Below are 12,107 nucleotides of genomic sequence, written 5' to 3'. Positions count from 1 at the left end.
AATTTTTCTTTATAAAAATATGTATTTTAATTTAACTATGAAATTAAAGATAAACTTGAGAATGACCCACCTTACTCCAGGCGTAATTCCAGGTCACGTAACTGTCACCTCCCAGAAGATCCTTGAGCCAAGTGACTGGATTTTGATAAATCTGACCATTTTCTACCTTAATTTTACCACTTAATAAAACACTTGCTTTGTGGATAGTCTCCTGAAGTAAAAAATAAATAAATAAATAAATAAAATTAAGATAAAAATTGCTGAAATCTATGAACTTTGGTTTTTGGTCATGATGAAATAACAGGGATCAGATTTACCTATCATTTGACACAGAAAAAACAATAAAAGAATACAAAATATATGATCCAATTGTTTATAAGAGGCCAAGAATCAGGCAATTATCTCTGAGAGATGATAATTTACTATGGTGAACCCTATAATTATCCCAGCCTTCCACCATGAGAGAGTTTCCAAGTCATGTACAGGGAAAGGGAAACCAGGTAAAGCCTTTGGACACCCTGAGTTGAGGAAACAGAGCAGAGTCTAGGGACACAGGAGGCTAGAGTCTGTAGGACAAGGTATCGAAGAGAAAAATAAAAAGAAAGAAAACTGTGTAGATCTTTAGAGGGTCCTCTTTAAATTTCAGCTGAGAAGGGATAGATGGATATGTGTGAGGAAATTGACCAAGGGTGGAAAAAGAACCACTTGAAAGAATTAGAGGTACTGACACCTGGCACTCTCACAAGACAGGGAATAGAGTCCCTAAAGCAAGAGTAGAAAGACCTTCAGACTGATGGGCCATCAGTGGAATACATAAAAGAATCTTGCCTCCGTAGTGGAAAATAACTAGCACTGGACTTGACACTGTTCTGATCCTGCCTAACAAATCTTGAAAACAAGACTCAAAAGAATCAAACCATTTTCAAGAACAAGTTTCCAAAATATTTATAAGACTACATACATATTCAGCATTCAAGAGGCAAATTTTACTGTATGGGATCTGATAAAATATTTAACAGGCCCTAAATCCAAGAGTATTAATAACATTAAATGTATGTGGATTAAACAAACTTTTAAGAAAGTGGATATTTTCAGATGGATTAAAACATCAAGATCTAACTATATAATGCATATAGGAGACAGATATTAAATTCAAAGAGACAAGTAAACTGAAAGTAAAAAGATAAAAAAATGTATCATTCAAACAGCAACTACAAGAAAACTGAAATGGCTATACTAAAATTAGATGAAAATAGACCTTAAAACAAACATTTTTACTAGAGATAAAAAGGGACATTTTATAATGTTAAGAGGGTGATGCATCAAGCACATATAACAATTATACATAATACATATGTACTTAAAACACAAAAGAGTACACAAACACAGGAAGCAAAAATTAACAGAAATGAAGGGAAAAATAGATAATTCAACAAGAATAGTTGTAGACTTCAATATCCTACTTTCAATATGGAGTAATACATAGCAAACAGGTAAAAAAATCAATACAGAAAGACAAGGATTGAATACTATAAACCAATTAGACTTAACAGGCATCTATAGAAAATATAACAGCAGAATATACATTCTAAAGCACACATGGATCATTCTCCAGGACATTTGCTAGCTAAGCCATAAAATAAACCTGAACAAGTTTAAAATAATTGAAGTAATATATGTTCTTCAACCACAACGGAATGAAATTAGAAATGATAACAGAAAAAAAAGAACCCTGGGAAACTCACTATTATATGAAAAAAAAAGAACGTAATTTATAAAAAACCGATGAATAAGAAAAATTGATCCAAATAGATGGAAATACATACCATATTCATGGTCTGAAAAATTCAATATTATTGTGATTCCATTTCCTCCCTAATTAGCCTATACATTTTATGAAAAAACAATAAAAATAACAGCAGCCTTTTTGGGGGTAGAAATCTAAAATTCATATATCATTACAATGGACCTAGAATATCCAAACACTTTTAAAAAAGAACAAAACTGGAATACTAACACTACCAGATTTCAAGATTTATTTATGGCTACAATAATCAAGATAGTTTAGTAGTGATGGAAAGATAGGCAAATAAATCAATGAAACAGAAACAGGGAGACCAAAAATAGACATACATATGAACAACTGATTTTTGACAAAGATATATAGGGCAATTCAAAAGAAAGGGTATCTTTTCAACATATGTTGGTAGAACAACTGGATATTCAAATTCAAAAATATGAATGAGGATCTGACATTGTACTACATACAAAAATTCATTAAAAATAGATTATAATCCTAAATATAAAACTAAAAACTAAAAACTCTAGAAGAAAATAGAACTTTGTCACTAGGGAAGACAAATAATTCCTAAATAGGACATGAAAAACATAATCTATGAAAGAATAAATTAAGAATTTAGCTGCACCAAAATTAAAGGCTTCTGGGCTGGGGCTATAGCTCAGTGGCAGAGCACTTGCCTTGTATGTATGAAGTATTGTATTTGATCCTCAGCACCAAATAAAAATAAACAAATAAAATAAAGGTATGCTGTCCACCTAAAACTACAAAAAAAATTAAAGGCTTCTATTTTTAAAAAATAATGTTAAGAGAATGAAAAGACAAGCCACAATATAGTAAAAATAGTAGGGATGGTACATGTTTGATAAAGATTATATCTATATGTACTTTGTGTGTGTGTGTGTGTGTGTGTGTGTGTGTGACAAAACATGATAGGAAAATAAGCAACCAATAAAAAAGGGCAACAGATTTGGACACTTCATCAAATAATAAATATGGATGGCAAATACCATGTGAAAAGATATTCAACATCAATCATAATTATAGGCATGCAAATTAAAACCATAGTGATAAACCACTAAACAGATGTGCAGGTTATATCACAATACACACATCTACACTCCGATAGCAAGCCTAAAATTAAGTCTGATTATACTACATTGAGGAACTAGAACTCTCATTCACAACCAATGGAGATGTAAAATTTTACAAACAACTCTGGCAATTTTTTAAGTTCAATGTATAATTACCATATGACCCAGTAACTCCATTCCTAGGTATTTACCCAAGAAAATTAAAGTCTATGTCATACCAAAACTGGTACACCAAGATTCATAATAGCTTTATAGCCAACAAATAGAAACAACCTAACTGTCTATCATAGGCATACTGATAAACAAACTGATATACACATATAATGGGCTACTATCAAACAATGAAAAAGGAATGAATGACTTATTCATGCTATAACAAGGATAAATTTAAATGATTACATTCAGAAGAAGAAGTCAGACAAAAATCAATACATAAAGTATATTTGCACTAACACACAATTCTTGGAATTGTAAATGAATGTGTAAGAGAAGAAAAGAGACCAGTAATTATCAGGGGATCAGCAAAGGAAAGGAAGGGGATAAAGGTAGGGTACAAGAAGGCAAGAAGAAACTTTTGAGATTAATGGATATTTCATTATCTTGTGATCATTGTTTCACAGGTACATACAAATGCTTACCAAATTGTATATTTCAATTATGTGTAAATATATTGTATACCAACTATATGTCAATAAAGCTGTTAAAGAAAGAAAAATAGCTGAAATATGAAAATCTCTACCAAAATTTTATTATCGCTGATTTAAGAAGGTATCACAACTGTCAAAATATGAGTAAATAAAAAACTAATATAGAATAACTAATCTGCTAAATTTTGAGCTGCATTGGCTAATTAAGGTAGACACCACTTAACAACAAATTGGTTGCCAGGCAAAGAAATTGGATTATTGAGGGATCTGAGATCGAGCCACTAATTCAGTCATAAACTACAATTTGAGATTTAAAATTTAAATATTTTTACTTAAATTTACAAATAAAACTTATTAACTATGGAAAGCTTTATTATCCAGAAATGAGCAGAGCTGGAAACAAAGGTCATTCAGATTAAATGTTAATTAGTCTGGACTGAATTGTCAGATTGGCCCATAAGCAAAGAAGCATTCAAGGACTCAGTGATCTTTGTTAATTTAAATTCTTCTTTTAAAAAGTGCACGTAGAGAAAGAGGAGAGGAAATCCTTTTTACAGGCATATCCAACAAAACTTTTTTCTCCTCCTTTTTAATGTATATGTAATATTGTTTTAATTTAGTCAGATTTACCCACACTCCAAGCCACTTCTGGGTTCTAAACTGAGCTTCTTTGGAAGATGAATTTATACATATCCCTTTAGGGTATGCTTTAGCAGTATAGTGGTAGTTATTGAAATTATATGGAACTAATGACAGTTTCAATTTATTATTTTTATGTTAATTCTTAAATCCTTCCTGTTGCAATATAATAAACTAGTTCTGGTTTGAAGATCCAAAGGTGCTTGTGATTGAAATATATTAAGGCAATTCCAGCAGCATGATTTCACTTACTATGAATACAAAGGAAGCCCAGTCAAATTCCAGTTCCCTAAATACCTATGTGACAGCAACATTTACTTATTATAAAATTTATGTGATTTTAGAGAAAAAAAATATAGAATACCTGTGTTTTAAATTCCAGAATGTTATTTCCTGGATTCATTCTTCCTAATAATATCAAATCTTTTATCTGCATACATTTCTTTTTAGGAGTTGTGCTGTAGTTTAAAGGCTTTTTAATAGTATGTTGATGGCCAGATCCAGAGGAAGAAGAGACCTGACTGTTATTTATATGTGGAACAGCAGAAGCTGTTTTTTCAAGATATTGTTTTGTCTGATGCACAGTATCAGTGCCCAAGACAGCAACGGCTTGTTGTGCCCAGGATTCTGATGTCCCCCCAGGTGGTTGCTGGGAAGCTGTTTTTCTGTTTCCTCTTTTTGGATCATACTGGGAAAGGTCCTGGTCCCAAATAACAGCTGATGGATGGGCATTCTTTTGGGAAAGTATACTTGTATGTTTGGAACCATTTAATGTGCCAGTTATGGCAAAAGGACTATATAATCCACAGTCTTTGGCTGTAGTTTCTGTATGATCATTATCTTTTTGTGAATATTCTGTATGAGCAATGAAAGCATCAGGTTGGGATGACAATTTATTATCACTGCTATCTGGGTATCTAGATTTGAATAACCCATCCAGGGTACAATCATTAACATTTTGTTTAGAATTCATCTCAATTCCAGAAAATTCTTCCCTTCTTACTGCCTCTGAAGCTAGACAAAGATTAGTATTATGGCTGTCATGGCATGTTTCCAGAGACAATGGTGTTTCTTGAATGCTTCTACAAGCAATATTGATATGAGAAAGTGAACCTGAATGAGGCTGCACTGAATTTTCCAGACTGGTAAGCTCTTTGTTGTCCTTTTCACTGAAGATATGTGAGCTGGATGGCAACTTCCTTAAACTAGGATCAGACAATGATGTGACATTTTTATAATTTTGAATTTTCAGACTTATTTTTTTCTGTTTCTTTGCCACAACTAAAAGGCTCTTCTGTCTTGTGGCCAAGTTGGCCAGCTGTTCTCTCAGGGCTCCATGCTTAAATGACTCTATGGATACCCTATAGGAAGAAACAGAAACAGGAAACAAACAAACACACAGAGTAGAAAACTTTGTTTTATCATTCATTTTAGATGTTAAAGATTTTCTGTCTTGATTTTAATCAGCTTGAAGTACTCGAAAGTCTACCTTTACAATGTATTGCCATTGAGAGGAAATTCCTTTATTTCAGGTGTTATGGTTTTGACATGAGGTGTCCCCCAAAAGCTGTGTGTGAGACAATGGAAAAATTTTCAGAGGTAAAATGATTGGGTTATTAGGTGCATTAAAATGCTGATGTGGATTAACTGGGAAGTAACTGTAGGAAGGTAGGGAGTAGGTCACTGGGAGCATGTCTTTGGAGTATATATTTTGTCCCTGGTTAAGCAGAGTCTCTGCTCCTTGCTTTCTATTGCCATGTTCTGAGCTACTTTCCTCTGCCATACCCTTCCACCATGATGTTCTGCCTTACCTCAGACCCAGAGCTATGGAGATGGCCATCTGTGTACTGATACCTCTGAAACCATGAGCCAAAATAAACTTTTCCTCCTCTAATTGTCTTTTTCAGGGCTTTTGGTCACAGCAAAAAACAAAAACAAACAAAAAAATGACTAAAACAGTGAGTTTTACTTTTTAAAGGATGTGATAATGAAGTTGTTAGATTTATATCCATATTTATTATTTATCAGCCATGAATCAACTCTAAAAGATAATAACACTTATATTGTCTATCTAGATATCTACTTGTTTTTGATTGGAAAGTAGTAGTTGGTGGCTAAAGAGAACCACCATTTTTTAAGTTTGAAGTTTGCTTACTGTTTTGAGTAGAAAGGTGTATTAGGAAGTAAAATTTGATAGTAAGTTCCACTCAGGTTCCTTTAGCTATAGAGAAACAAGATTGTTTTGTGAATAATCACACCTCAACTACACCTGAGAAATATTAATTTATCAAGTAATGACTGTAATTATACTTTGAATCTATCTTGAGACATTTTCAAGTCCAGAGTGACTATCTAGATGACCATCATCCTGTGCACCTTCCCCAAACCAAATCTCTCAGAATCTTGAGACTAAAGAAGAGGAAATGGCTCATTATAGCTCTTGGTATTTTGGCTAAGCCTACCTATCCCCCACTGAGCTTCAGGAAATTATGCTCTTCATTTCCAGTGGTTCTAAAACATTTTGACCTCAGGATCTATTTGTACTTTAAAAAATTTTGGCAGAACCCAAAGGGCTTTTGTTTGTATGGATTATACCTATGGATATTTACTGTTTTAGAAATTAAAACTGATAAAAATTTAAAACACAAGAATATATACCCCACACTCCATTACCATCAGGTTACCTCTGGAAAGTTCCACTGTACACTCACAAAAGAAAACAATTAATATCTTAGTATTATTATAAAAAATAGTTTTTTCTTCACATACTCTCTGAAATGATTTCAGGTACCTACCAGGAGTCTTTACACCATGCTTTAGAAATGCTGTTTTAATGAAAAGCAATTATAAGATATCTTGCCTTTCTTATCAAAGTATAGAGTTGTTGATACTGAATATCCAGCAAACATTTAAAAGTTGTCATATGTTAAGTGGAAAAAGCAGCAAGAAGAAATAAGTTTAGCAAATAACAGTAGCAAAAAAAGCAAAAAGTTAGATAAAGGAGAAATAAAAATACTAATACCACATCATGTGAAATAAGGAATTCAGACAGCAAAATATCTTTGATTACCCAGACCAAGATTTGAAATTTTATAGCAATCTTAATAAGGATTTACACACCTGAAACTCTAGTTAATCAGGAAGTTTCCAAAATTCTAGATGTTCACTAGAATGTTCACAAAATTCTAAGTGTTCACACTGTTCACCATAGGATATATCCCACAGTCATTTACCCATCAATGAAAGCTCACTTGCTTGATACTGCCAGGGAAACATGTCAGGAAGCAAGAAGGAACTTATTGGAGAAAAAGGCAAAATAAAGACAGAAGATAGCAGATTTAGAATTAAAAAATTTCAAACTGATTTTTAAATAAGTCCAGAGAAACCTGAATATGTAATAGATGTCAAATGGAATTAAGTAGCTAAGTCTCATTAAAAACTAATAAAAATATCCAAATAATAAAAAGATACAGAATATTTTAATTTTCTCAAAAAAGAATAAGAGGTATATAATCAAAATTTTCAGGATAAAACTCCTTAAGAACCCTGAAAGATTAGAAGTACAGACACATACACATACACACGTACACACAATCCTAAGATTAATCAACTGATTAATCAATTGCACTAAAAGAAACAATATTTACTGTAAAAGAAAAAAATTCATGTAGAAAATTTAGATGTGCTAAGAATCTGTAGAATTCATGATCAGAAAGGCTTTTAAAAGATTCTTCACTGTAGACAACTTTTTAAGATACTAAAATGTTCTTTTCTGAACATTTCAGGTAAGAAGTTAAAAATACATATATTTCTAGAAAGTATTATTCTCTACAGAGATAAGACATTAGACAATATCATGAAGTCATTTATTGGTTCTAAGCAATGTTTGTATTCTTTAGAAATTCTAGGCCTATTTATGTTAGTCAGCTTTCCATTACTTTAACAAACACCTGAGATAACAAATTTGTTAAAAAGAAAAGGTTTATTTTGGCTCATGGTTATAGAGGTTTCAGTCCATGGTTGGTTGGCCTCAAGATGCTCTGGGATTATGGCGAGGCAGCATGCAGCACATGATGGTGGAGTGAGTGGCACAGCAAAGTTGTTTATTTCATGGCCAGAACACAGAGAGAGGAAGCAGAAGGGACCCTGCTATTCCCCTTGAGGGCTTGCACCAATGATGGGAAGGCATCCACCTAGACCCACCCCCTAGTTAGTGCCCATCTGGGAACTAAGCCTTTACCAAGCACCTCTAGAGGACATTGCAGATCCAAACTACAGTACTTCTATAGCTAAAAACATACATTCTAGAAACTATACAGCACATATTTTTTTCACTCACCTGTATTTTTTAGCCAGATCATCCCTTTCTGCTTTCTGTTTGGCAAGTACGTTATCCATAATCTCTTTTATCTCTAACATCTTTTCGATGTATTGTTCTAGAAACATGGTAATAAAATATAAAGTCAATTAATTGAAGACAGCAAATAGTCACACCAAACTGGTCCTAGTGTTAATTTTTTAAAGTCATTATTCCCTACCCACTTCCAAATATTAATGGCCCAGATATCTAAATCAAGGCTTATTTAATAATGTCATTCTAAAGAAATTCCCTGAGGTATAGGTAAGAATATTGTGCCAAGAACAAGCAGGCCAGTCTAAATTCTAATTCTGCTATCCCACTGAGAACCTAAGATTAGTCATGCAACAGTCATGTGACCTCTATGGTCAGTTCTTCTCTTTCTCTTCCTCCCTTCATCCTTTCAATTAAATTTCTTTATATAAAAAGTTACCAGGCATATTTTTCAAATGTTTGGATTTGACAAAGTTTATATCTGTATAATACTTTTCAGAAGCACTTCAGTTTCACAAAACAAGGTATTCCCAACAACTTTAGAGCAGACCATGCATGGTGAAAACGTGACTAGAGACACAGAGTCTACAGAGGTAAGGACTATTTGATATCAAGATATTACTACTTCTAGAACATCAAAGGATGTGCTTTCTTAAATTAAAAAAATAATGTCAGCTTATCTTTCAGATCAAGATGGAAAGCAATTTTGTAGAGACTACCACAGATTCACAATCAGCCTGAAACAATATATTAAATTTAATGAAAGATCATAGTTCCTTTTTTCCCTTTATATTCTTCAAGCACTTTATTTTTCTTCAATCAAAATTTCAAGGATTATTTTGCTAATTCAATTTCAAGTTTGCTTAATGATCTTTGACATATGGTATGTTGATCAGGACACTGATAAAAGGAAATTTTCTTATCTGTATTCTTAGGACCTTGCTTTGGTTGCTGGTCTCAGAAAGCTCACAGGGATGATAGAGAAAGTGAATGTGCTGTGAGGGGAATAAAAGGTATCAAAGGAAAAACATCCATCATAGCATTACTTGTAATAGTCAAGACTGACAACAACTTCAAAGTGGACAAAAATTATTCAGTAAATAAATATGAAATTGCACTGACACGTAAGAAACCATGTAGCCATTTAGATGAGATTTATGAGGAGTTTAATAAGCTAGGAAGATTCTTTTTAATATTAAGTAAAAAATGAGAAAACAAAATTATGTCTGCAATATGGTCATAGCTATGTTAAAGAAAAAGTAGGAAAAAACAGCAAAATATAATGGTCTTTGGGTGGTAAGACTGAGTGATTTTTCTTTCTACTTCTCTATTTTACATTTTTTCTATTTATTTTTAAAATTTATACATAAATAGTACATATTTATGAAATAATGTTATGTTTTGATACATGTATACATTGTATAAAGTTCAAGCCAGGGCAAAGCTACCTATCTTCTTAAATATTTCTTTATGGTAAAAACATTCAAAATTCTTTCTATTTTTTTTTTAATTTTTATTTACAGATGGTCAACTTTCTTATTTATAAATGAACTCAGCAAATTCAGGTAAGAATTTGTCTGTTAAAGGTAAGAATTTTGTCTGTTAAAATTGTTTGCTTTGGGGTTTGTGGGGTATAGCTTAATGGTGTAATGCTTGCTTAGCATTCTCAAGGCCCTGCATTCCATTACCTAGTATCACCAACAAACAAAACAACACCTCCCAACCCCAATAAAAAAACCAAAACTTTTTAAAATATAAAAGGAAGCACTAGGGCTGAGCCTGTAGCTCGGTGGCAGAGTCTTACCTAGCATATGTGAAGCACTGGGTTTAATCCTTAGTACCACATAAAAAAATAAACAAATAAAATAAAGGTATGCTGTCCTACAACTGCAAAAAAATAAAAAAAGAATGTGCTAATATTGTAAAAAGTTTTTTTTAAAACAATATAATGTTTACAAAAATCAACAGTTAAAGTCCTTATTCTTACTCCCCTGCTTCTCTTTTATTTTATTCTGAAAAGGAAATTGCTATTAATACTTTGAGGTGTATATCAGAAATTGGTTTTATATTATTTATTTTTAAAAATTATTTATGCTATAATATAAATATATACATTATAAATTCTTGAAAATTAAAATCATGTTATTTCGTTTCTGCAGTATTTAGAGAGCAAAATGTAACATACAAGGTTACTTATAAATCTTACAAATTTACTGTTAAGGATTTACATATAAATGTGGATTATGTCCAACTTGAGATTCCTAAATAGGAAATAAAAGGCTTAAATGAAGCTGGGTGTGGTGGCCCATACCTGTAATCCCAGGGGCTCAGGAGGCTGAGACAGGAGGATCACGAGTTCAAAGCCAGCCTCAGCAACAGTGAGGTGCTAAGCAACTCAGTGAGATCCTATCTCTAAATAAAGTACAAAATAGGGCTGAGGATGTGGCTCAGTGGTTGAGTGCCTCTGAGTTCAATCCCCAGTACAAAAAAAAATGGCTTAAATGAATTATTTTTATTTCTTTTAAGCCATTCACTAATCATTTCACTCTTGGCTTTGTTTCTTAAGAATTTTGTTCAATATTTTTGAACAAAGACACATTTTACCAGATTATATGAGGTTCACAACTGGAATATGTTCCAGAATTTCCCTTTGCAAATCAAATAATGTGATTATGTAGGCTGGGATTGTGGCTCAGTGGTAGAGCACTTGCCTAGCATGTGTAAGGCAGGTTCGATTCTTAGCACCACATATAAATAAATGAATAAAGTAAAGGTCCATCAACATTTAAAAAAATAAAATAAAATAAATTATGTGTTTGGGGGACCTTCAATATGAAGAAAACCAAGAATGTTTTGTTGGGCTGTGTTGAACATTATTTCTTTGTAAATGAATGTAGTAGAAATGAGGACTTTGGTTGATCCAGAATTGACTTTCTTCATCACTGCAGCATTTCTTTGACTAGCAATGTGACAATGTAACAAATGAGATTTTCTCATTTAATAATAAAAAATTGTGGGGCTGGGGATGTGGCTCAAGTGGTAGCACACTCGCCTAGCATGCGTGAGGCACTGGGTTCGATTCTCAGCACCACATAAAAATAAAATAAAGATATTGTGTCCACCTGAAACTAAAAAATAAATATTAAAAAATAATAATAAAAAATTGTGTCATACTTAAAAAAAATTATGTGATTATGTATAGAGTCAGTGTCCCTAATACTATCATGATGGATTAGTTTCATTGTATCATGCACATGTTAAAAAGGGGAAAAGGTATATTAAGAATTTAGACATAAATTTGTATAACAAATCTGACTCTGCTTATTAAAAGATATTTAAATTACATATGTGCCCTGTCACACTGGGTTTTCTAAATGAATTTTAAACTTCAGGCAAAAATAACATATCTCAATAACCCTAAAATATTCTATGCTTCTATAAGAAAGGATATAAAGATGTTTTACATGTAATTTGATATTATATGCCTATTTATCAGAGGCATCCTAATATGCATAATATTTTAATATACATTGTAAAACAATAAGAATGAAATGAATTATTCTACACTTAAGGGTGCA

The 12,107-nt window shown here is 32.3% G+C and overlaps 1 protein-coding gene across 1 annotated transcript in view; it reads right to left on the bottom strand.

Moving 5' to 3' along the window:
- The window catches only part of Ankrd31 (ankyrin repeat domain 31), a 163,656-nt gene that overhangs the window by 21,544 nt on the left and 130,005 nt on the right, over positions 1 to 12,107 (bottom strand). Inside the window, exons 21-23 of the mRNA XM_040273425.2 lie at positions 8,518 to 8,614; positions 4,543 to 5,539; positions 71 to 211 (exon numbers count right to left, since the gene is read on the bottom strand). Coding sequence (XP_040129359.2) covers positions 71 to 211; positions 4,543 to 5,539; positions 8,518 to 8,614 — 1,235 coding nt within the window. The remainder of the gene's footprint in view (positions 1 to 70; positions 212 to 4,542; positions 5,540 to 8,517; positions 8,615 to 12,107) is intronic.

This window comes from Ictidomys tridecemlineatus, chromosome 1, assembly GCF_052094955.1.
Source record: "Ictidomys tridecemlineatus isolate mIctTri1 chromosome 1, mIctTri1.hap1, whole genome shotgun sequence".
NCBI classification, from domain to species: Eukaryota; Metazoa; Chordata; class Mammalia; order Rodentia; family Sciuridae; genus Ictidomys; species Ictidomys tridecemlineatus.
The sequence above is the reverse complement of the archived record's forward strand: the minus strand, read 5'-3'. Positions and strand labels throughout refer to the sequence as shown.